Here is a 21,412-nt window from a genome sequence, read left to right as displayed (position 1 = left end):
AACCACAATGGTCATTCCTTATTTTAAAGGAAAATCAGAGAAAATCAGGGCCATCAGCCAAGAAGTTGCCAGAGTACGAGTTGCTTTCTCAAACTCTTCAAATCTGCGAAAATGTTTAATGCATGTAAAACCCAAATGTGAACCTGCTCTGCGTAATTGTGTATACCGCGTGCCATGCGCCGATTGCTCTTCAGTTTACATTGGGGAGACAAAAAGACACGTTTATTTCCGATTTGACGAGCATAAAAGGGCAATTTCAAAAACTTTTGATCCGGCTTCAATTGGGACGGACAGCAATGGTTTTCAAATAGCTCAACACGCGACTGAATTTGGCCACTCTTTTGCATGGTCAGATGCAACGGTTATTAAATTCGAACAAAATCAATCAAAAAGAAAAGTGCTGGAAGCAATGGCAATGGCATGCGGTAATAATGTAATAAGCCAACCGAGCCACCAATTCGATCAAAGGTGGATGTCCTTTTTGAGAGAGGAAGCAAACAGCTTTTTCTCGAAAACGCATAATGTGCCCGACGTCATTCGGCGCCCCCGTGGTCGGCCGCGCCGCGCGCTAATCACCCAATAAAGATCACCTCCCCCAATCAATCTGTCTTTAGCTAGCTCATTCTTGTATTAGTCAGCGAGCAGCGCGTTTGCTCATGAAATAGGTTGGTACTTGAATTTGTTAGTTTTAAGATTTTTATTTTTATGTTAAAATGTGGTTTTTAAATTTTGCTGATTTTTTGTATTTTTTCTTGCTCATGAAATAGGGTCGCAGACCGTGACCGAAACTGGTAGAGCCGTTTGTTTTTGAATAAAAAACAATTTTTTGCAACGAGGAAAAGCCCGAATCTTCATTTCTCACAGAAATTGCTTGCCTTTTCCGTGGACAAAAAAGCGTACGGTAAATGAGTCCGTCTGGTCTGGGTCGCCGGGGACAATTGAGCACCAGGTGAAATCACGCCGTGTGTGCTTTTGTGTTGGGAAGCACGTTTTTAGGGAGGCCAAACTCACTGCAAACAACAAAACGTCCCACCCGGCGCCCAATTTTGCACAAAAGGAACGCTGCGTGTGCGACTGGGCATGGGTTATAAATAAGTTTGAATAAATCATGCGGACACACGTTGAGTCTGTTCATTTCCATGCGAGTTTGATGCGTAATATGTGGGCTTTATTGTTATTTTGATTTCAGAGATTAGGTTTGTGTGTTCGAGAGGGCAAGTTTTATTTAACAAAATGTGACTAATATTTTATTGTATAAAAAAGTAATATTCCTACTTATTAATAATTGATTGTTGGCACGAGGAGGCAGCAAAACATTTTTAGTTTGATATAAATATTGAAAATTATTTTAACGTTTTCCTTTTTAAGTATATCTCTAATTGAATTAAAAAAAGTGTTTATTAGGTGCGGCGGCCTCTTATTGTGGAATCCGCGTTTTACCAGAACCTCTGCAAGTTAAATTTATCGAGCTTCCTGTTTTTTTTTTTTTTTTTTTTTTTTTACCATTGCACATCAACCCCCTCATTAGAAATAATTTTATAAAAATACATGCAGGATTCTTCAAGACAAAAATTATACAGTGTTATTATTAATAACTCTGTGCTTGCTTTTGCTTGGCAATTATTGCGGCCCGGCCGCTTTTTACTAACATAAACCGCTACTTCCGAGGGCTCTTTACAGATGTCAGCAGCAGCAAGGGACCAGCGAATAATCACGTTTTTGATCAACACTTTTCTTGTGACTCTTTGTTTACATTATATTCCCAATCAAAAGTAAACACCTTTTTCTCAAGGCCTTGCTTTCCCATCGGCTACATTCCGACTCCTCTAGAATCCAGACCTAAAGGCTAATTTATCTACGTGAGAGACGGACTGAAAATGTGCAAAAGCTCTCTGCCAAATGTGCTCTAGTTCAAAAACTTAAAAGGCCCCAGCTGCATCCACCGATGAATCAACAAGTCAATATCTACCATGAGCGTCAGGTCTGACCAAACTTTTATTTCATCATAAACTCTTTTATAATCTCGACTTTCAAATTTTTAGTGCAAAGAGCTGTGCGCCCTGCACGCCCTAAACAACATTTTCCAGAAAAAGAACGCTTTCAAACAATGCGACCTGGACGCTATTTGCAATTCCTTGGCCCCCAAGGCGTGGGTAAATCCACACAAATCTTTTCTCGGACTCGGCAACTATGACATCAACGTGCTCAGCACAGCTCTCCAAAGGGTTGGACATGAAGCGGTGTGGTTCGACAAGAGAAAGTGAGATTGATTTAAAAAATATGACCTATCAACATAGTTAAATTTCTTACAAAAGTTTCTACATGAAAGTTATTAATTTTTAAAGAATAAAAACTTTCTATAATTTTTCTTCAAGCAAATTTATAATAATCATTTTCTTCGTTCATATAATTTTTTTGTGATTTTATATTATTTGAACCGATGTAAATGCAATCTAAAATTTATTTAATTTTGCTTAAAAGGAGTCCGAGCTGCCTGAACATGAACCAAGTTTTTGGTCTTATTCTCAACATTGCCAACGAAACCAAATTTGGTCCAATTTCACTGCCCTTGAATCGACGACACTGGTTTGCCATTAAAGAAATTAATGGGGACTTCTACAATCTAGACTCAAAATTGGAGGAACCCCTATTAATTGGAAAGGTATTTTTTGGAATTATTAACCATTTTTATAAATAATAATGGTGAAATTTTAAATTTTTGTTACAGGAAGCAGAGCTCATTATCTACCTCAAGGATCAACTAAGTGTAGCTGACAAATTGCTTTTTGTGATTGTGAGAAAAGAGGTGGCAGAAAACCAAAGCTGGCTCAAATCAAGTGATACAATAAGAACGTGAATGTGAATAATGTTATTGTTTCTAAAAGCAAAAAAATTGCGTTTGTTCTTTATGTCTTGTTGATGAATTCCAGGTCTGGTTTTTCCAGTGTTGTTAAGCTTGCGAGCTTTGATAACTTTTGATATTGTTGAGAGTAGCTAAATGCTGGGTTTATTTTTTTAAGGTTTGATGTTTGAAGAAAAGGATTTTTAAAAGATTGAACTGCACTGTAATTTATATTTGATTGCATATCTGATACCAAAATAATAATTGTTACTAAAATGCCATCATTAAAATAAATGCGTTGTACAAATTTTGGCTCTATTCTTTAATGTACAAGATTCCTAATCTTTTGAAATGCGTTCTTTCCAAACGCAAATAAAATTTGTCCTCGTCACGGACACAACATAATTTTCATGCAACGCAACTTGAGATATCAAAATGTTGTAAGTACCAACTTGCAACTTACGTTCTGCTTCCACATTTATGTCTCGTAGATTCTTCGGCCAATTCAAAATTCCCGATGGTGGAGTGGAGTCTCTATCACTGGACGTTAACTTCAAATCTGCAAGGTTGTAAAGCCAGACGCTGCCTTTGTGATCGCCACAACCAAGAATTTTTCTCTCTGAAATCAATTTGTAATTTTATAAAATTTATCAGCTTCATACATTTAAAAATAAATCACAATTAATAAGGAGATATCTATATAATTATACACATACCTGGTTCCCAACCAAGGAACAAATAGGCATCATCCGAATCAGCCCATGTTAGCAATTGGTACATGTTAGGCTTCATCTTGTTGTTCTTCTTCTCAACATTTTTCGTATCAAAGACAACGATATGTTCTGAGTTGACTATCTTGCACGCCACAAGATAGGTTCCTGTCAGTGATAAAACTGTGTCAACCATCTTTTCTGGCGTCCTGAATATGTCAGTCGTATTAGACATCGGTTGAGGAAGAATCACTTGAAAATCATCAGGTCTATAAGAAAATTTACTTGTATTAAGAGGATGTTACACTTTTAAAAATAATTGCATTACTCATTATTTCCAAGCTTGTTGAGGTTACTATTTAGGTCCCAAGCATGGAGGCCTTCGTTATGAGCACAGAAGAGAAAGCTGTTCGATGAGTGGAAGGTGATTTGCACTATTTGCAGAGTATTATCTGGGCATCTCAAACGGTGCAAAATAGTTAGTTCCGTCAGTCGTGCTGGACTAAATTTTGTCACTAGTATTTGGTTTGAGCTCTTTGATACTACTCCACCTATGTTTAATCAAAACCTTAAAGTAATTTTGAGAAGAAAAAAAAACAATTTTGTTGGACTTACAAAATAAAATGTCTAGCTGATTCGGATGGAAAACAAGTGAGATTACAGAGTTAGTGATCCTCTTGTCCAAAACTTGTGAAACTACAACTGAAGACTCGTGAGGAGAAATAAAAAAGATTCTTCTTCCAGTTCCACTCGCGGCTAATAGAACGTTTGCTGAGAAAGAAAGGCTTGTACCCCACGCCAGAGCAAAAAGCTTCTCACTGAAAAGAAAAATAAAATGTTCGTGAAATCAAATTTTTTTAAAAAAAAAAATACATAATGGAAAGCCAGCAAAAATAATTTTGAATTTAAAAAAATCAACAAATATTACCCAACTTCAGCTTTGAATTTGTACTTCACAGTGGAGGTTGAAACATCAGTAACACACACACTATTTCCCCCACAAGTCGCAACAAGCGAAGTAAATTTTCCTGGATTATTAACGTCAGGCTGAAAAGTACACTGCCAAATCTGCAAGGGAAATTGTAATTGCATAGCAAAAAAATAGTCAAATATATAATATAAATATAATTTAATAAAAAATCTCGCACCTCTGTCCGGATGTCGGATTTACTGTTGTCAGCAGAGTGCGCTCTGATGAAGTCGACAGGGCAGAAATCTAGGGTGGTTTGCGCAGAGAAATCCTTCATTGCGTAGTAATAATTTAGTTTGAATGCAAATTGCAATAATGTCGATAGTAAAAACGGTAAAAACAACTCCTTTTCAGTTCAGTCCAAGGTCCAAGCCACAGGTGAGGTGAGGTTGAGGTGACTGCTGTTTCTGTTGCTGTTTGGCGGTATTTAAATAAACAACAAGTGTACCAACATAAATTATGCACATTAAAAAATTGCTACAAAAGGTTGATTAAATAATTGTGTTGGCTACAATGATTTAGTTATTTAAATTCAAAAGTATGATCCACGTGCATAAAGACAAAAAGCTGGCGACATTAATTTAATATTTTTTTTTTTCATAAAAGGTTCTATTGATGCAGGCATAAGGAAATGAAAATGTGAAATTAATAATTTTAAGATGGAATCTAAAATAAAAAAATCTCAAACCTAGTTCATGATTAATATTTGAATGATTTATTTTTATTAAATTTATCACATTATTTAACAATCAATTGTTTTAAAACTTATTATTGGTAAAAAATGGAATAGTAGAAGTGCATTAGTCAATAAGTGAGTTTAAAATGAACATACATCATGTATTAAGTAAAATCCAGAGCATAAATAGTCATTTCCAGTGTGAATGTGTCATAAAAAATGTTAATTAAAATTATCCAGGCTTAAAAATGGTTAAAATCAAATATCGACATTAACACAAAAAGCAGGTTTAAAACTAGTGTTATAATCCCCTCATGGCTTCAATCAAGAAATTTTTTACTTTGTATCATTAATATTATATTATTACAAAGACAAAGTTATAATCATTTTGCTGTTTGCATGAATAGTAATAACAAGCTAAAATAAGAATTAACACTAATTTGTTTTGTTGAGCTCTTTACTTTGATCTAAAGCACTTAAACTTTGCTTTGCATGGTGTATTTAGCAAAACATTGTAAAGCTTAAATTTCGTTTTCAGCTATGTCTGAATTGTGTGTTCTTGTGTGGTGGTGGAATATTGAGCTGGGTGTTTGAAGAGGCCGTTCCAGGCTTTGTCGGCGCATCATAGCGGGTTTCAATTTTACAGAGCGAAGCATGTCCACTGAAACTAAAGGTCCTCGAGGGCCAGTGGACGCTTTTGTTGGAGTCCGCTCAGAAAACTGTAATTTATAGATAAATATTTAATTTGATGTTGTAATTATCATGTTCAATAAATTTAATGATTTCTATTACACATAGTTAGACCCACTTTGGCCGCAAAAAAAATTAGAAAATTGAATGTAAGTTTCTGTGTGCACAAAAATTTTTGTTTTTAATTAATCCTTTTACTTGAATCTGCAATAAAATAAGTTAATTTACCGGTTTCACAGCAGGAGTTTTCTTGAGCTGGACACCAAGGATATCCTCAAGCGTGATGCTCGGTCGAGAGGGTTTGACAACTGCAGGGTTTGTTGTCAAATCTTGAGATTTCTTCACTATTTCCAAGGGCTGCGGTGTTGCTGAAATTTCAAACTTTGGCATTGGAGGTGGCGGCGGCGGCGGCCCTCCCGAGGACAAGCCGGTTGCTAACGGTGGTATGGCGCTGCGGGCGCACCTCGCCTCCAAGGCAGCCATCCGGTTGAAGAGATTCTCCTGTCGTTCGTAAAACTGGTCTTGCTTCATGCTCAGTTCGGTCATGCAATTCAAAATCTCATCAAGTTTTGAGGCAACGTCGTCCTGCTTCTTGACAGCAGGAGACTTAGGCTTGTCCTCGGAAATCCTCACTGACGTCAGCGAGAAGTACATCTTCCAAAAGTAAGATGAAATGGTGTTCAGCAGGGTCACAACCGCGACCTTGAAATTGGTGAACCATTGGAATTTGAGATCAGTCTTGTCAGGTTTGTCGTTGGAGCTGGAAATGTGTGCTAATTGCACAGCCGTGCTACGGTCAGTCTCGTCGTCGGAGTTACAAAATTGCTGATCCTCGGCACTAATTAAAGGGTCCAGCAAAGACGAGGCACTCAGGTTGGATTCAAAGTTTCGGTTTGGAGAGGGCGAGTAACTCATTCGACGCCTCGGAGTGCTGTTGACGAAAAGGGTGCGGCTCCTTTTGGCCACTCCATCCCCGCAGGGGGTGCTGAAGGGTGGCAGGTCAGAGGTCTCACAATAGGTCGAGTGGTGTGAGAGGCTAAAGATGCTGCCTCTGGGGGTGGGTATGAAGGCCACCACGTCCGTTTCTTCCAGGGCAGAGTTGATCAGGTCGTCCCTGCTACGCCGAGAGCGCTCCAGCAGTTGGCGCCGCTTCCGGTTCCGCCTCTGCTGCTGTTTCTTCTTAGCCTTTTTGCCTGGCGGCATTTTTTCCTCTTCGCTGCCGCCGCCGCTGCACTGCTGCCGCAGAAAGTACGTCCTGAAAAAGTCAAACATGCTGGTGTTAATTTTTTTGAGCTTCGTTTGCCGAACTGACACATATTGGAGGTGTAATAAATTTCGTTTGAAAATTCGCCTGCCGTCAGGCCAGAGATAAAATTGGTGTTTGTGTTATTTTCTTGATATATACCAGATAGAATCGCGCTCCTTCCCTTATCACTCAGCTATGTTTTGTGTGAAAAGGATTAGAAAAATCGTTGCTGGTGTTTGCTTACGTGATCTCGCGAATATTATTTTTCGGTAGGGGAAGCTGCAAGAAATGTTTGTTTGGTTGCATCATCGATGTATTTTATAAGAGTGAACGTTTTAAAAGTATGCTGCTGTTTACACAATATGTGAGATCACTCTGAGCACTCCTATCGCTTTGTTAATAATCTCAAGATTAAAAATAATTTATTTTTAATCTTGACTGATCTTGACATGATTGAGATAATGCCACCCGCCTAATTAATAATCAAATTTTTATGAGAGAAAAATGTTCAAAAATATTCAAATATAATTTTCAAAGTATTTTGTAAAACACCGATAGAAGTTTTCAAATATACAATTATAATTTCAATTCAAAGAGTAAACATAATAAGTTAATAAAAAAACGAAAACAATATTTAGAGTGAAAAAATTGGCACTTGAATTGACTTTCCTCTTGATTTTTTGTTTATTAAAAAACAGTAATATAATTTGCATAATTTGACTTACTGGATGTTGAAAAAATTAACAATGTATGAGCTAGTGTGCTGATGTAATTATACTACTGGCTCAAATTCAATTCAAGTACCTACATCTCATACATACATAAGGACGTTGAGAATAAGAAAAGCTTCCATAGCAATCTGTCGTCTTCGTTAGGCGTTTTTAGTGTGGATTTTAGCTAACATTATTGGAGTGCTGTGCTCCAGCAACGGAACATTTGAATAAATTAAGACTACACACATACATTGCAAGAAAAGTATGCCGATCGACTAAGAAAATGAAAACGATCGATGTTTCGTCGACCAGAGCTCAAGCGATTAGAGAATACTCCAATCCAATAACAATGTAATGCATAATAATATATTTGAGGGACAGAATAGCAGGAAAACTTACAAAATCTCGAGTTATGCCTTTCGCGAATGGAACGAATCAAGGCCGCCGCCTGCAAAGTGCAAACCGGGCTGATCATCTGCGAATTTTAAAACAGCGCGGCGTACGATGTAAACAAACCAAGCGGATGCGAGCCAATGGGATCAATTCGGCAACAAGGCTTGATGCTGATTGGCTGTCTGCATTGACTTTTGTCACATGGCCTCCATAACAACTCCTTTTCTCCGATCTCCCTTCAGTTTTGCTATTCTTCACAATTTTGCTGGATTTTCGTCAATCAGATCCAAAATTTCCAGTCATATTTCCGGGTAAATTTAAATAAAGAAATAATATATATTTCAAAACAGTATTTTAAGCATGCTCCATGACTCTAGTTTTAACACAATACATATTTTCATTCAATTTCTCGATTGTTCTTTGCAGTTTCCACCACTCGCCAGTAAAAATAATAATTATGGATGAAACTGCTGTGGTGATGTTGGAATGCGATATTTGCCAAAAGCCTTGCTGTTCGAGACAGAGTTTGGAGAGTCACGTTAAAACGCACGTGAAGAAGAAAAAATTATCTCAAGAGAATCGTGCTGTAAGAAAAATTCCATCTTCTAAAAAGTTTAAGTGCAGTATTTGCTCTAAAGTCTGTGCAAGCCAGACTGACTTCACTCTGCATTTGCATAACCACACCGGCCGAAAATTCTTTAAGTGCCAAGATTGTCCATTTGAATCCAGTGAGAAAGTCAAGTTGATCAAGCATTCGACCATTCATAAAATTAAACAGTCAAAATTTCTTAAATTGAAAGCAGGCAGCCTCTTCAAATGCTACAGCTGCAACTACATATTTAAATCAGAATTAAAACTGAATGCCCATGTCAAAAAATCACACTCTTCTGTTTTCCGGTGCACGATTTGTGGACACAAGTTTCCCAGCAATGCTGCCCTTCAGGGTCATTTGCTGACGAACTGTCTTGGCCTGGCCGAAAAAGGGCAATTGAATGACAGCATTTTGTATGACTGCACGATGTGCACAATGCAGTTCACACATTTGAGATTAATCAGAGCGCATCTCATGGAGCACACAAGTATTCGCCCAGAGAAATGCTCATTTTGTGGCAAAAAATATATGAGTGGAAAATCTCTGGATCGTCATGTCTTGAAATGTCATAACTAAAAATTGGTGTTAAAAACTTAAAATGCCTCCTATTTTTATTTTGATCTGATACATTCTGCATTTAAGAAAGCTTTGTATTAACGGATAATTATTTGATGCTTGTAATTTAAATAGTATATTTTCAACGTTTCAAATAAGCAATAAAATATAATTTAATGATAAGCTTCAATGAGTATTATTTTTGCTTCCAGGTCTCGGCCTATTATCTAGGGTCTAATGCCTTTGGGCAATGTTGTAGAGCTGAAAATTTAGTTTGCTGGAAACCAGTTCTTTTGTCAGATGATATCAGCCTTTTGTGCTCAAGTTTTGGCAGTATTGCTTGGTTTGACTCTAATAGTGAGTTTGATAAAGGTGTTTATCTTATGCAGGGTTTTTACATAATTATCATTTCAGAAGAAAAACTTCAATTTCAAGGATTCAAGGACAACTTAGGAAAAAATGAAATTACATTAAATGCACCAAAAGAAATCTGTTCAGAGGTTACTATCCTAAAATGTTGTGTTTGTATTAAAAAAATAAACCTATTTTTCTGTTCAGCTCTCTTGGGCATCAAATACAGTATATGGAATATCAAGAAATAATATTTTTAAACTCTTACCAGACAACACGTGGATAGAAGTTGATTCAAACGTTGTTCAAAGATTGAAAAGCACTGAAGAATCCCCAAAAATATTAGGGACAATGGGAAAATATATTTATTGTTTGACAGAAAAAGGTACGCATTAAAGCCAAAAATATTTATTATTCTGATTGATTCTGATCATTTTATTTTAATATATTCATTTGCCAGGTCGGATTTGGAATATAATGGGAGAAGACTTGGAAAAAGCAATGGTTCAAATACCAGGAACTGTAACTTCATTTAGTTGTGGGGAAGAGCACTGTGTTGCTGCTACACAAGAGAGAGAAGTTTTTTCGTGGGGAAACTCTCTGTTGAGTATTTTAAATTTAATCCAAAACTCGGCGGGCTCATCTTGTGCAATTTGAACAGGAAAGGTCAACTAGGAAGGGGAACATTACAAGAAGAAGACTTTCCGACAAGAATACCAGCTCTTGGAGGTCTTAAAATTGCACAAGTGGAATGCGGGAAGTGGCACAATGTGGTTCTGACAGAAGACGGGGATTTATATGTGTGGGGTTGGAACAAGCACGGGCAGCTGGGAATACCATGTCCTGATTTTGAGGTTAGTAATAAAGCAAATGCCAGTCGACGACCTTTCAAAAATAAAAATTTTAGAATCTGGAAACTTTCGATATGTCCACAACAGTATTGGCAGAACCGACACTTTTAGATTTCCCCATAGGAGTTCGACAAATCTCGTGCGGGTCTGCTCACACTCTTCTATTAGCAGGTGTGTCTCACTTTTCAATTTTGTAAGTGTTGAATTTAATTAAATTATTTCATAGATGATTATACTGTGTGGGGCTGTGGTTTTGCAAAATTTGGACAGCTTGGTTTCCAAAATGATAAAGACAAGATTGATGGACTAACCCAAGTCAGTTTGCTCAACGGAAAGGTCAATAGAGTTCAAGCAAAATATTGGAGTAGTGTATTTTTTGTTGAAAAATCTTAATTAAATTTAATTATTAACTAGAGGATTTTTTAATGATTCAATTACAACTAAGCATACCTTAAAAAAGATATCCTTTATTATTCATCGGTTATCAAAAATTCCTCAATTTGAGATCTCATCTCAGAAAACGATTGTGATTCCTTTACTCTTTCTATCACTGATGATGGCATCAAGTCTGGTTTTTCCTTTTAAAAATAATGAATTTTTCAATTTAATTTATATGCTGTTGCTATACTAATAAAAACACTTCTCACCATGCTCCTTGCTAGAAGGCGACACGAGTAGCATAAAGCTTGCATCAAGTTCAACTGAGAAACACTGCTCTTGCAATTGCAAGAGCTGCATGAACCTGTTTCTTTTTTTCCTCCCGTCGAAAGTTTTCTTGAAAAATCAGTTGCTTCTATGGCACTGCAAGCCTTAGGGCAGGTATCTTTTGGACCAAGACATAAGGCACAAATAGAGTTTGAATCTAGTGAACGAAATTTTTCTCCAGTTCTATAAATCGTGGAAACAGTTGACGGAAACTCGTTCTGCAAAGTGATTATGAAGTCCTCCGTAAGTCGCTGAATGCTGCTATCTGCCTCGGACTACAGTATTTTTTAAATTCAAGTTAACAATTAAAATTAAGTCATTTACCATTGTGAGTAATGATGGAATGAAAACGGGCTGGCTACAGCCACTGAATGAGCAAAAAATTGCAGCTTCTTTGCTACTAAAATCTCTCAAAGGTCTCAAGATGGTGATATCAGGGTGACGAGTGTCCGAAAACCCCTAAAAAAATACAATTAATTTCTCTTTGAATCCAATCAAGTTTGTGTAACACAACAATCGGAGCAAATTTTGATTGTTGCTGAGTATAGATATGGACATTATGAGCTGCATTGGTCTAGTTGCCATCTTTAATTTCAAGACAATCGGAGCAAGAAAAAAAACGGACAATTCCGATTGTTGAATTGGGGGTCTTTAAATAAAAAATGGGGTTGATTGACCAATCCAGACTTCTAATATCCATATTGCCTAGCACTCAGATTGAGTGAAATTTTTCTTACACCCAACAAGAGAGCCCTAACAACAACCAAAACATGTTTGTTGTGATGCACAAAGCATAATGCAAAATAAAAAGACGCACCGTTTCAAGTCCGATTGAGGCGCCTCTTCCAAGTGCTACACCTGAGAGAATTTTCACAGCCACAGACGTAGAACTGTCAGCCAGCATTACCAGTGAAGTGTCTAGCTTTCTTGCACAGTTAGCTAAAATTTCATATCTGAAATATAGAAATCAATTAGAATTTGAAACTCTTGACAGTAAAAATGTTTTGAAGACCTCATTTGAGACAAAAAATCTATCTTGCTTGATGCATCTTTGATTGCATGAAACATCTCCTGCACTTTGGTGTCATTTTCCTTGTCAATTTTATAATTGTCGATTGGAACAGGTAGACAGCCCCCAATATTGAGAGGCACGCAGTAAACCGGGAAACCAAACATTGCTGCAGCTGATTTAATTTCACTGCACTGTCGCAGTCGGTCTTCGCTAGAGAGGTCCAACAAAGACCCTTCTAAAATTTGAAATGTTCAATTAAAATTTTAGAAACCCAATGGGCTTTTATTATCGCAAACCTTCAATGTGAATGATCTTTGGGTCAGCCATGATTCTCCGATGAGACGGGCCAGCTGCAACAGCATCGGAGAGGAGCTTTGAGAGGGCCAAACTTGACGCACTTCCAGAAAAAGCAATCAAAGCAGATTTAGGCTTATTGTCAAACACTCTGCTTTTTCCCAACAAAGCACGAAACTTGTGATTGCACAGAGCCAAGAAGCAATCTCTGCAGAAAAAAGAAAACGCGCGCATTTTGATCAACTCAGAAAATAAATTTTTGTAATTTAATATTTTACATACTTGCAGTAGGCATCTCTGATCTGAAGAACAACCTGAGCTTTTACAAATTTACACTTTCGGCAGATTGTCCCTGGTCTGGAAGTAAACAAATTTAGGAATGAGAATAATTTTCCTTTGTAAATAATTCTTTTACTGTAAGAGGCGAGGTTTTGGCTCCAAAAGATTATCACCATCATCTCCACCTGTGCTGCACATTTTGAAATTTATGCGATCAAGAAAGGGTCGAATCTATGGACGAAAACAAATTATGTAATTTGTATTATGAATAAAATTGTTAAAAATTAATTATTAGAATTTTAATAAAAAAAAAAGTTTTTAGCAGTCATTACATATTATTACATACCTTCGTCGTTTCTATTAATTTAATTTTCCCTTTTCCTCTCAGTTTAATACCCTCAGTGATCCGTGTTTGTGTTGGGTTTTTTTGAATTGAACACATGCAGGCTTCTTGCATGCAGGCGGAACATGAAAGGTGGTAGAGCCGACCGACAGCAGGATTTTGGTAAATCTGGCAACGTGCAAATCAGTGCTCAAAGTAATCCTCCGCGAGATAAAATAGTAACTTCTTACGTATTATTTTCTTCGGTTGATAAGATACCAATATTCAAAATTTTTATACCTAAAATTATTTATGTCTTCTTTTAAGTAAGTATTGGATAATCGCCTTCCAAATCAACAATTTTACCAAATTATCCAGCAGCGCGCATGAATACAATGTGGAAGAGCCGGAGCCGACGGAGGAGACGTAACAAGAGCCGGAGGTGGGGGAAATTCTAATGGAGTTCTAAAGTGAACAAGATCCTGTTGTTGTATTTTCACTTTTGACGCTATTTTTCACTATTTTGGAACCGCATTTTGCATCAGGTGAACGTTGGACATTCGGTTTGTCGAAATCGCGTTAGTGCGACGAAAAGAAATTTCATCCGAAGACCAGAATTCGCCTGCTTTCTTGGAAGGGTGTGCGAATCCTTTTGGGGAGTTTTCCTTCACTTCCTTCTGCTGTGACTAAGCCTGAAAACACTTTTGAGGAAATTGTGAATTCTCCATAAAACCTACACAATGGAAGCACAAGCGAAACACGATTTCAACGCAACTGCGGACGACGAGCTTAGCTTTCGAAAGGGTCAAATTTTAAAGGTTTGTAGAATAGTTTGGACGTTAATGTAAAACATATATTGTAATTTGATTGGGAAAGCCTTGTAGAATACAAGGATAGACTCACCACAACAACTAAAAATTTCCCTTCATTTTTCTTGTAGGAATGAAGAAAGTCAAACCTTCTTTTGTCATTTTCAACACAACAGCACGAATTAAATACATTATATTTACAATTCAAATCGTAAACTTCCTCTGAACGACCCCACCTTGTCACAACCTACGAACCAACCCCCCATGTGATAGTTCTGAAATAACCCATGAATTCATCTCAAATTTTTTTTTCAATATACTGTATTTTGGAAAAAATATCCATTTAAATTTAATAATGATTTCTTTTGTTGTGTTAAATAAAATAATTACTATAAATACGTAATAATTATTTTAAGGACGCAGGACTGCAGTTGTAGCTTAAAAATGCTTTATTTTTAGATCCTTAACATGGAAGATGACATGAATTGGTACAGAGCTGAACTGGACTCTAGAGAGGGACTCATCCCAAGTAATTACATTGAAATGAAACCTCACGAGTAAGTTTGTTAGATGAATTTAAAATCAATTTAATGTTAGCTTTTCCTTGCTTGGTGGGTGTTTTTAGTTTGTAAAAGTTTAGGGGAAAAAAATCCTGCTTTAAATGAGCAGGATATGTTGTTTTACTGGGACACTATACATGACTAAAAATCTCATTGAGGAAAAGCTGAATTTACATATATTCAATTCACATTGACTCAATAAAATTGTAGTTGTAAAAATTTTATAACAATTTCTCTATATGTATGTCAAATTTTAAATAAAATTGTATTGCAGATGGTATTATGGCAGAATTACGAGAGCAGACGCAGAAAAACTTCTCTTGAACAAACATGAGGGAGCCTTTCTTATCAGAGTCAGTGAAAGTTCGCCTGGTGATTTTTCGTTATCAGTAAAGTAAGTCGGACACTTCAATTTAAAACTTGTTCATTTTTTATTTTTCCTTGAATATAGATGCTCAGATGGAGTGCAACACTTTAAAGTATTGAGAGACGCACAAGGAAAATTCTTTCTCTGGGTTGTCAAATTTAATAGTCTGAATGAGCTCGTTGAGTACCACCGCACTGCGTCAGTTTCACGCTCCCAAGACGTAAAACTCCGAGACATGGTTCCGGAAGAGGTACACTTTATATTTTTATTTAATTCACAAAAAAATAGTTGTGCTATCAGAGGAAGTGATATTATACATCCTGCCTGTGGCATTACTTCCTGATGCCATGTAGCTTCAAAGTAAACCAAAATGAAGTCGGCTTAATTTTTTTTTACTAGTCGTATCTCAGTTTTATCCTTTTTATTTGCTTTTAAATCGAAGAATTCAATCAAAAATTATTTTCCCATATCATAAGACATCCTGTGTATAAAAAAATGCATTATAAAGTAAGGAATAAAAACTTCCTAGTTTGAAGGAAAATGGAGGAGGAAAATGAAAATAATATATGTGGATTTTTAGGGAAATGTTTTCGGAATCACAAAATTGAAATAAGGAAAAATGAATAATTTTGGTGTTTTTGGTTGTGACTTTGATGAGATGATTTTGTGTAATCCTCTAATCAATGTGCCTTTTAATTTAACTTGCATTCCCATTAATTTTCAATTTCAAAAGAAGATTCTTTTTACACTTCCAGTTTCAATTTTTAATTCTTTCCCTTAACTATCAGCATCTTTAATTTTTGCATTCCATTAATTTCAGTGCCTGGTGCAAGCCTTGTACGACTTCACACCACAAGAACCAGGAGAACTTGAGTTTCGTCGAGGGGATGTCATCACAGTAACTGATCGCGCTGACAAACACTGGTGGAGTGGTGAAATAGGTTCCCGCAGGGGCCTCTTTCCTGCCACTTACGTAACTGCCTACCACTCCTAGAGAAGCTTCCTGAGCCCTTTTGTGCTGCGCTTTATTCGATTCTGTCAAACTGAACCTTCCTCCTTAATTAGCTACCCCAGTTTATTTTGGTGCCTTGAACATTTACTACCACACAGAATATTTTGTGAAACTATAACCATTGGGCTCTAATTTGTCGATTTTTCGAGCTCTCATTTAGTATTAAGCTGAAGTACAACTTAACTGAGAAATTTCAGTGATGAATATTAGTTTTTACTTTTCCTGCCAAGTCAGTCACTATTTTCTCACTTGTTCTGAAAATTGTAGTTTTCATTTTACGGCTTACATAATTCATTCAGAGCAGTTAAGCTTGAACTAGAAACGTAACAATTTAACACATTAATATACTTGGGCATTTCATCTCATTCTGCCAAACAAAAGTTCATTATATGCATTTGAATTAACTTTAAAGTCACTATACATTTTATTGATTGAGAAAGTTTACTTGTGGATTAGCAAGGGTCGTCATTTTGCATGAGTCGCAAATGACAACTTTGTTCGTAAAACCAAGCATATCCACCTGGGAAACCTCTCTCAATCTTCAGAGAGTGCAATATTTATATCTACTTTAATTTGTTTTTTCAACTACGTCAATTATTGTTCCATGTCTTGGCAAACTTTCTGTGTCTTATCATATCTCCGAGCTCTCTTCGTTCCAACTTTCGAAACTATTTCTCCTAATGATCCTAATGACAACAAGCCACCCCACCACCAAACAGGACGAGAAATCGCTCTGTCAAACAGAAACAGTGTAATTACATAGCCACAAAACTGATGCTATTGCTAGAATATTTGAAACGGCCCAGAATTCGCTGGCGATGGAAAAAGTGGAAAGTCTGAGTAAATCCAAAATTTAATACGAAAATCTAAACCATGCAATTAATTTATATTATACATGACTGAGCACAAATTTGTGTCAGTCTTAATTCGGTGCACCTAATGATTCATTCTCAAGCATTTGGGAGGTAAACCTGCCATGAATTCAAATACGTGATGGAAAGTGTGCTATATGATGACAGAGGCAAATTTTGTATAAATTTTTTATGCAATCTCATAGCAAGTAAAACATTGTAAAATAGTGATAATAATAATTTACTGATGATTGGCTTTATGATACGTTGAATACACAACCCGTTGGATGTTAAAGCATGAAACCAATGTGGAGAAAAATTTAATTATGTTGAAACAACTCAATATAAATTAAAGCCTACCAATCTTAACAATAAGTTGTAAGAAATTGATGCGATGCAATCATTTGTTGGAATGTATAAAAGTTCTCAATTGAGAGATGAATGAGAAAAAACGGGTTGGCTACTGCTGCAATGGCTCAAAAATGCTGCAATATAATTATTTTGATTGAGAGGCCGCTTTGCCTGTCCAGAGTTTATTATGAATTTTGTTTACTGTTTTTTTCTGGCGCGAAATTTTTTGAAAATGTTTTTCCCAGAGTGGATAATTGTGTAAATATTTTACTTACTCTTCGATGTCAATAAAGTAATACTGTATGATTGTAAGGTAACTATTCAGAACTCTTTTTTTATATTTTCCTAATTTATCAAGTTTTCTTACTAAAATCAGGTTAAAGCAGGGTGGAAGATAAGACTATTCTTAATTCGATTGATTCAATTAATACAATGGTTTCATTATGAGGATGAGACAAGAGACAAAATTAAAAAATTATCAAAATTATTATCAATAAAAATGGAATCCAATTTAAACACTGTTACATAATTACACAGAAAAAAATGTAATACTTCTGATGGAAATCATGCATGACATAAAATAGGAGAGTAAAATTAATTAAAACTGGATGTTCCCTATTGAAATTTTTTTTAATATTTAAACTTTAATTGTTCCTATACTTAACTGGTTTTTTCGTAATTTTTATTTTAATTTTAGACCACGGACCACAAAGTAATTTTAATTTTAGTGATTTTTTTTTTTGGTCAGGTCAAGACAAAGTGTTTTATTGGCCTGTGCCCTTTTTTTGAGCTTGCGGAAAATGCGGAGGGAAGCTCTAATCTTAAATGCTTTGCGCCAAACATTTAAATTTTGTATTGAACTAGTCAATTGTAAGAAGATGAATTTTTATTTCCTTAATGACATAAAAAAGAAAATTAAAAAATATCGATATTTATTTTTGTAATTTTAAAAGATTTTTCGTCTGTAAATCAATAAAAATAAAACCTAATTTGCTTACAAAAATGTTTTCGAATGGATCTTCTTGATCAACGTAGTACTTCCACCTTACGGAACTCTCCCAGTGGCATTGTTCAACGTGAGTATTTTTCCGGCTGTATTTTCTTCACTTTTAGCCTTATTTTCTTTTATTATCTCTTTGATACGTTGAAATTTACATCAAAGAGTCTTTCAATAATCTTTTCATGTAAATATCTCTTGCCTAAATCAAATAACTTATAAAGTATTGCTAAAAATTAAACAGCCCGCGTGAGCGCGCCGCTTATAAACCACAATACCACGTGGCCTCCATTTTCTTCCCGGCTTATGTATTTTATTAATTTAAACTCGTAGGTTTATAATATTTTCTAAATAAAATTTCAGGTTGAAATCTTGAAAACCAACGTTACGATGTCGGGAGGATCAGACGTTTTGGCCCTCAAGGAGGAGGACGTGACCAAGATGTTGGCCGCGACCACCCACCTGGGCACTGACAAGAAGGACATCCAGATGGAGCAGTACATCTACAAGCGCCGTCAGGACGGAGTTTACATCCTCAACCTGCGCCGTACCTGGGAAAAGCTGTTGCTCGCCGCCAGGGCCATTGCTGCAATTGAGCATCCCTCTGAGGTGTTCGTCATCTCGTCCCGTCCTTACGGACAGAGAGCTGTGCTCAAGTTTGCAGCCCACACTGGCGCCACACCTATTGCTGGACGCTTCACCCCTGGAGCTTTCACTAACCAGATTCAGGCCGCTTTCCGCGAGCCCCGTCTCTTGGTCGTGACCGACCCTTACACTGACCATCAGCCAATTACAGAGGCCTCGTACGTCAACATTCCTGTAATTGCCTTCTGCAACACTGACTCGCCTCTGCGCTTCGTCGACATTGCCATTCCAGGCAATAACAAGGTAATTCTCCTTTGCAGATTTATAATTTTGGTTAATTTTTCCGTTTCTCTTTTTAGTCCATTCACTCCATTGGTCTTCTGTGGTGGCTGCTGGCCCGTGAGGTGCTCCGCCTTCGTGGCACCATCCTCCGCGAGAACAAGTGGGATGTGGTCGTTGACCTGTTCTTCTACCGCGACCCCGAAGAGGCGGAGAAGGAGGAGCAAGCGAGCAAGGAGCTTGCTGTCGCTCCCAAGGTTGAGGCGCCTGCTGAGAACTGGGGTGGAGAGGTTGTCGCTGCCTCTGAGCCTCCTATTCCCAGCTGGAGCGAGGAAGGCCCCGTGGCAATTCCAGCTGCAACTGCTGCCGCCGCCACTGCGGCAACTGCTGTGGCAGCTGCTGCTCCCATCACGGCTTACAACACCACTGAGGACTGGGCCACCCAGGTCGGAGATGACTGGAGTGCTCCAGCTCCTGCTGCACCAACTTCAGACTGGGGCGGCGCTGGTTCTAACAGCTGGAACTAAGATCGTGCTTGTATCTTTGTCTGCTCTCTTGAGCCAACAATAAAAGCACTGAAAAACAAAATTATGCATTTTAATTGCGACAAATCAGTTAAAATTTTAAGACGGCGAAATCAATAAATAATATATTGTAGCTACACCTGGTAGTTAAATTACGAGCCAAAATTTTTTGGAACAGTTGTCAGTATTTTGATAATATAGGTTTACGATATGACATATCTTTAAGTTAACGATAATAAATAATTTTATTTTTGTTTTACAATATATCTATTTTACTTATGTATATGAATGTCAAATACTGCTCCATCTGATTATTAAAAAGCATGTGAAGAGAAAGCTCCATTTATTCTGATTTATTCCTGTTTTTATTGGGTACATTTTACATTTACAAAAATTTTCAATAAGCTCTACAAATTTGAAGTGCCATCCCCTTCTTTACTTTGAGACTGATATACTTGTGCTGCTCGCATTCTCTTGAACACTAATTCTTCAAAATCATCTCCCTCCACGTCATCTGTGACAGGTTCTGGTTTTGGCTCTTCTATTGACCATCCAATAGGGGTGACCTCTAGAGGTTTCCCAGGCAACTCCAATGCACTGCGAGCAGACAGTCTTGCAACATGTAAATCATTGTACTCCAGCAAGGCCGAACCACCCTTTTTAGACACAACAAGAGCAGATAGAGTTCCTAACTTGGAAAACATCTCTTTCAAAGTATTTTCATCATAGCGAGTGTCTGATTTTTTCCACTTCAACTTCATTCTGTAAATTGATGAGTCTGATGCTGCCCTTTTTGCTTCTTCCTCAATCTCCTCAAGCAACTTTTTTTGCATGGCTTCAATTTCTTCTTCCAGCTGTCTTGAACTTTCTTTCCTAAGCCTTTCAATTTCAGCTTTCAATCTCTGCTCCTCGGTCCTTGTGTCAAGCCTGTTCTGCGCACTTTCTTTTTCTCTCCTTTCCAAATCTTCTCGCAACTTCTTCCTCTTGGAATCTTGCCTTTCAAGACGCAGCTTTGTTTGTAGTCTTGCTTTTCTGAGAGCATCGTAGGCATTTCTTGATGCTGGGTCTAACAAAAGTTTTAGGACTGCTGCTAATTGAATGAACTGCTTGGCTGCATTGGGGTTGTCAGGGTTTTTGTCAGGATGGCACTGAAGGGCAACTTTTCTGTAGGCCTTTTTGATGTCTTGGACGGAGGCTTCATCGGGAACGCCGAGAATAGCATAGACGTCCAGATCTTCAACACTGTCTTCCTTTGGCATTTTTACTGTTTAATTCTGATAATTGCGGTTGAGATGAATAAATGAGACCTAAAACACAGAAAATGTTTTCAATTAGAGCAAGCAGAAAAATCTAAAATACATTGTTGCAATTTTTAGTCAAAAAAGTTGTTATTATGTACAATTGAAAATTATTGAAAAATAATAATTACATATATTATTGTAGGGAGAGAGAGCATCCTAATAAAATCAATGGGAGGGGGACAAAATTGTATGTAACAAGAAGCATATTAATGTAAAGGATAATGGACAACACCAACAGGAAATATTTTTTGGATTATAGTTTTAGTTTTGATGGGTTCTAAAAACATAGATCAACGTAACTATGTACCTAATTTTTCTGTTCATTTGTTGATAACAGTCGCTTTTTCAGCTATATGAAGAAAAATAAAAGAAACTGGTGATTAACTTCAATTTCTCTCAATATTTTGCAATGCTGTTTATGTTATGAATTCACCGCAGTTATGCCAACATGACATAAAAGTCATAAAACAAAGTTAAAATAAAAAGTGCTACCAACACAAATGAACAAAAATAGTTTCGAACAAATTGCGTAAAACAGCTCCAAAAATTTAGATTTCCCCTTGTCGGCGGATCAC

At 36.9% G+C, this 21,412-nt stretch overlaps 8 protein-coding genes across 11 annotated transcripts; 4 read left to right on the top strand and 4 right to left on the bottom strand.

Moving 5' to 3' along the window:
- The first annotated feature begins 1,707 nt into the window (after positions 1 to 1,707).
- On the top strand, positions 1,708 to 3,150 carry LOC132196295 (josephin-like protein). The gene is made up of 4 exons (XM_059618841.1): positions 1,708 to 1,981; positions 2,043 to 2,260; positions 2,482 to 2,662; positions 2,729 to 3,150. The coding sequence occupies exons 1-4, from the start codon at positions 1,946 to 1,948 to the stop codon at positions 2,855 to 2,857; spliced, it is 564 nt and encodes a 187-aa protein (XP_059474824.1). The 5' UTR covers positions 1,708 to 1,945; the 3' UTR covers positions 2,858 to 3,150.
- Positions 3,048 to 4,932, bottom strand: LOC132196293 (leucine-rich repeat and WD repeat-containing protein 1-like). The gene is made up of 6 exons (XM_059618839.1): positions 4,701 to 4,932; positions 4,481 to 4,620; positions 4,168 to 4,370; positions 3,881 to 4,103; positions 3,559 to 3,821; positions 3,048 to 3,461 (listed from the first exon to the last, which is right to left on the bottom strand). The coding sequence occupies exons 1-6, from the start codon at positions 4,797 to 4,799 to the stop codon at positions 3,181 to 3,183; spliced, it is 1,209 nt and encodes a 402-aa protein (XP_059474822.1). The 5' UTR covers positions 4,800 to 4,932; the 3' UTR covers positions 3,048 to 3,180.
- Positions 4,933 to 5,228: 296 nt separating this feature from the next.
- On the bottom strand, positions 5,229 to 8,326 carry LOC132196292 (uncharacterized). 3 transcript variants are annotated; one of them, XM_059618838.1, is made up of 3 exons: positions 8,247 to 8,326; positions 6,117 to 7,143; positions 5,229 to 5,917 (listed from the first exon to the last, which is right to left on the bottom strand). In XM_059618838.1, the coding sequence occupies exons 2-3, from the start codon at positions 7,089 to 7,091 to the stop codon at positions 5,720 to 5,722; spliced, it is 1,173 nt and encodes a 390-aa protein (XP_059474821.1). In that variant the 5' UTR covers positions 7,092 to 7,143; positions 8,247 to 8,326; the 3' UTR covers positions 5,229 to 5,719. The 3 variants fall into 3 exon arrangements, with proteins under 3 accessions (XP_059474821.1, XP_059474820.1, XP_059474818.1); XM_059618837.1 differs by lacking the exon at positions 8,247 to 8,326 and adding an exon at positions 7,956 to 8,149; XM_059618835.1 differs by lacking the exon at positions 8,247 to 8,326 and adding an exon at positions 7,379 to 7,519.
- Positions 8,327 to 8,434: 108 nt separating this feature from the next.
- On the top strand, positions 8,435 to 11,023 carry LOC132196291 (probable E3 ubiquitin-protein ligase HERC4). The gene is made up of 9 exons (XM_059618834.1): positions 8,435 to 8,551; positions 8,667 to 8,826; positions 9,600 to 9,744; positions 9,802 to 9,887; positions 9,946 to 10,123; positions 10,199 to 10,340; positions 10,400 to 10,592; positions 10,646 to 10,760; positions 10,816 to 11,023. Exons 1-9 carry the CDS (start codon positions 8,442 to 8,444, stop codon positions 10,980 to 10,982), a joined length of 1,296 nt encoding a protein of 431 aa, XP_059474817.1. The 5' UTR covers positions 8,435 to 8,441; the 3' UTR covers positions 10,983 to 11,023.
- On the bottom strand, positions 11,012 to 13,469 carry LOC132196290 (cytoplasmic tRNA 2-thiolation protein 2). Its single transcript, XM_059618833.1, has 10 exons — positions 13,453 to 13,469; positions 13,226 to 13,390; positions 13,016 to 13,110; positions 12,883 to 12,957; positions 12,603 to 12,808; positions 12,307 to 12,541; positions 12,112 to 12,247; positions 11,619 to 11,753; positions 11,237 to 11,569; positions 11,012 to 11,167 (listed from the first exon to the last, which is right to left on the bottom strand). The coding sequence occupies exons 2-10, from the start codon at positions 13,334 to 13,336 to the stop codon at positions 11,060 to 11,062; spliced, it is 1,434 nt and encodes a 477-aa protein (XP_059474816.1). The 5' UTR covers positions 13,337 to 13,390; positions 13,453 to 13,469; the 3' UTR covers positions 11,012 to 11,059.
- Positions 13,470 to 13,626: 157 nt separating this feature from the next.
- Positions 13,627 to 17,468, top strand: LOC132196294 (growth factor receptor-bound protein 2). The gene is made up of 5 exons (XM_059618840.1): positions 13,627 to 14,019; positions 14,470 to 14,567; positions 14,845 to 14,964; positions 15,022 to 15,187; positions 15,758 to 17,468. The coding sequence occupies exons 1-5, from the start codon at positions 13,942 to 13,944 to the stop codon at positions 15,929 to 15,931; spliced, it is 636 nt and encodes a 211-aa protein (XP_059474823.1). The 5' UTR covers positions 13,627 to 13,941; the 3' UTR covers positions 15,932 to 17,468.
- Positions 17,469 to 18,142: 674 nt separating this feature from the next.
- Positions 18,143 to 19,600, top strand: LOC132198434 (small ribosomal subunit protein uS2). Its single transcript, XM_059622485.1, has 3 exons — positions 18,143 to 18,227; positions 18,512 to 19,036; positions 19,093 to 19,600. Exons 2-3 carry the CDS (start codon positions 18,539 to 18,541, stop codon positions 19,537 to 19,539), a joined length of 945 nt encoding a protein of 314 aa, XP_059478468.1. The 5' UTR covers positions 18,143 to 18,227; positions 18,512 to 18,538; the 3' UTR covers positions 19,540 to 19,600.
- Positions 19,601 to 19,866: 266 nt separating this feature from the next.
- LOC132198435 (dnaJ homolog subfamily C member 17) lies at positions 19,867 to 21,394 on the bottom strand. 2 transcript variants are annotated; one of them, XM_059622487.1, is made up of 2 exons: positions 21,145 to 21,394; positions 19,867 to 20,810 (listed from the first exon to the last, which is right to left on the bottom strand). In XM_059622487.1, exon 2 carries the CDS (start codon positions 20,793 to 20,795, stop codon positions 19,944 to 19,946), a length of 852 nt encoding a protein of 283 aa, XP_059478470.1. In that variant the 5' UTR covers positions 20,796 to 20,810; positions 21,145 to 21,394; the 3' UTR covers positions 19,867 to 19,943. The 2 variants fall into 2 exon arrangements, with proteins under 2 accessions (XP_059478470.1, XP_059478469.1); XM_059622486.1 differs by having other exon boundaries at positions 19,868 to 20,843; positions 21,145 to 21,391.
- Between the last annotated feature and the right edge of the window lie 18 nt (positions 21,395 to 21,412).

This window comes from Neocloeon triangulifer, unplaced genomic scaffold (genome assembly GCF_031216515.1).
Source record: "Neocloeon triangulifer isolate White Clay Creek 2 clone unplaced genomic scaffold, ASM3121651v1 ptg000012l, whole genome shotgun sequence".
Classification (NCBI taxonomy): Eukaryota; Metazoa; Arthropoda; class Insecta; order Ephemeroptera; family Baetidae; genus Neocloeon; species Neocloeon triangulifer.
Note: the sequence above shows the minus strand (reverse complement) of the source record. Positions and strands in the feature narration are given on the sequence as shown.

Bases quoted from the DNA above. Each gene is read 5' to 3' on its own strand.
- LOC132196290 (XM_059618833.1), bottom strand. From the start codon at position 13,336: ATGCAAGAAGCCTGCATGTGTTCAATTCAAAAAAACCCAACACAAACA. The intron at 11,570-11,618 runs GTAAATGACTTA...AAAATACTGTAG, and splicing joins TTCCATCATTACTCACAATG to TCCGAGGCAGATAGCAGCAT. The intron at 11,168-11,236 runs GTGAGAAGTGTT...TATTTTTAAAAG, and splicing joins GCCTTCTAGCAAGGAGCATG to GAAAAACCAGACTTGATGCC.
- LOC132196294 (XM_059618840.1), top strand. From the start codon at position 13,942: ATGGAAGCACAAGCGAAACACGATTTCAACGCAACTGCGGACGACGAG. The intron at 14,020-14,469 runs GTTTGTAGAATA...CTTTATTTTTAG, and splicing joins GAAAGGGTCAAATTTTAAAG to ATCCTTAACATGGAAGATGA. The intron at 14,568-14,844 runs GTAAGTTTGTTA...ATTGTATTGCAG, and splicing joins ATTGAAATGAAACCTCACGA to ATGGTATTATGGCAGAATTA.
- LOC132196293 (XM_059618839.1), bottom strand. From the start codon at position 4,799: ATGAAGGATTTCTCTGCGCAAACCACCCTAGATTTCTGCCCTGTCGAC. The intron at 4,371-4,480 runs GTAATATTTGTT...TTTTCTTTTCAG, and splicing joins AAATTCAAAGCTGAAGTTGG to TGAGAAGCTTTTTGCTCTGG. The intron at 3,822-3,880 runs GTAATGCAATTA...ATTTTCTTATAG, and splicing joins AACAAGCTTGGAAATAATGA to ACCTGATGATTTTCAAGTGA.
- LOC132198435 (XM_059622487.1), bottom strand. From the start codon at position 20,795: ATGCCAAAGGAAGACAGTGTTGAAGATCTGGACGTCTATGCTATTCTC.
- LOC132196291 (XM_059618834.1), top strand. From the start codon at position 8,442: ATGGCCTCCATAACAACTCCTTTTCTCCGATCTCCCTTCAGTTTTGCT. The intron at 9,888-9,945 runs GTTACTATCCTA...TTTTCTGTTCAG, and splicing joins CAAAAGAAATCTGTTCAGAG to CTCTCTTGGGCATCAAATAC. The intron at 10,341-10,399 runs GTTGAGTATTTT...CAATTTGAACAG, and splicing joins TTTTCGTGGGGAAACTCTCT to GAAAGGTCAACTAGGAAGGG.
- LOC132196292 (XM_059618835.1), bottom strand. From the start codon at position 7,443: ATGATGCAACCAAACAAACATTTCTTGCAGCTTCCCCTACCGAAAAAT. The intron at 7,144-7,378 runs GTAAGCAAACAC...TGACTTTTTCAG, and splicing joins AATAATATTCGCGAGATCAC to GACGTACTTTCTGCGGCAGC. The intron at 5,918-6,116 runs GTAAATTAACTT...TATAAATTACAG, and splicing joins AAACTCCTGCTGTGAAACCG to TTTTCTGAGCGGACTCCAAC.
- LOC132196295 (XM_059618841.1), top strand. From the start codon at position 1,946: ATGAATCAACAAGTCAATATCTACCATGAGCGTCAG. The intron at 1,982-2,042 runs GTCTGACCAAAC...TCAAATTTTTAG, and splicing joins ATATCTACCATGAGCGTCAG to TGCAAAGAGCTGTGCGCCCT. The intron at 2,663-2,728 runs GTATTTTTTGGA...TTTTTGTTACAG, and splicing joins AACCCCTATTAATTGGAAAG to GAAGCAGAGCTCATTATCTA.
- LOC132198434 (XM_059622485.1), top strand. From the start codon at position 18,539: ATGTCGGGAGGATCAGACGTTTTGGCCCTCAAGGAGGAGGACGTGACC. The intron at 19,037-19,092 runs GTAATTCTCCTT...TTCTCTTTTTAG, and splicing joins CCATTCCAGGCAATAACAAG to TCCATTCACTCCATTGGTCT.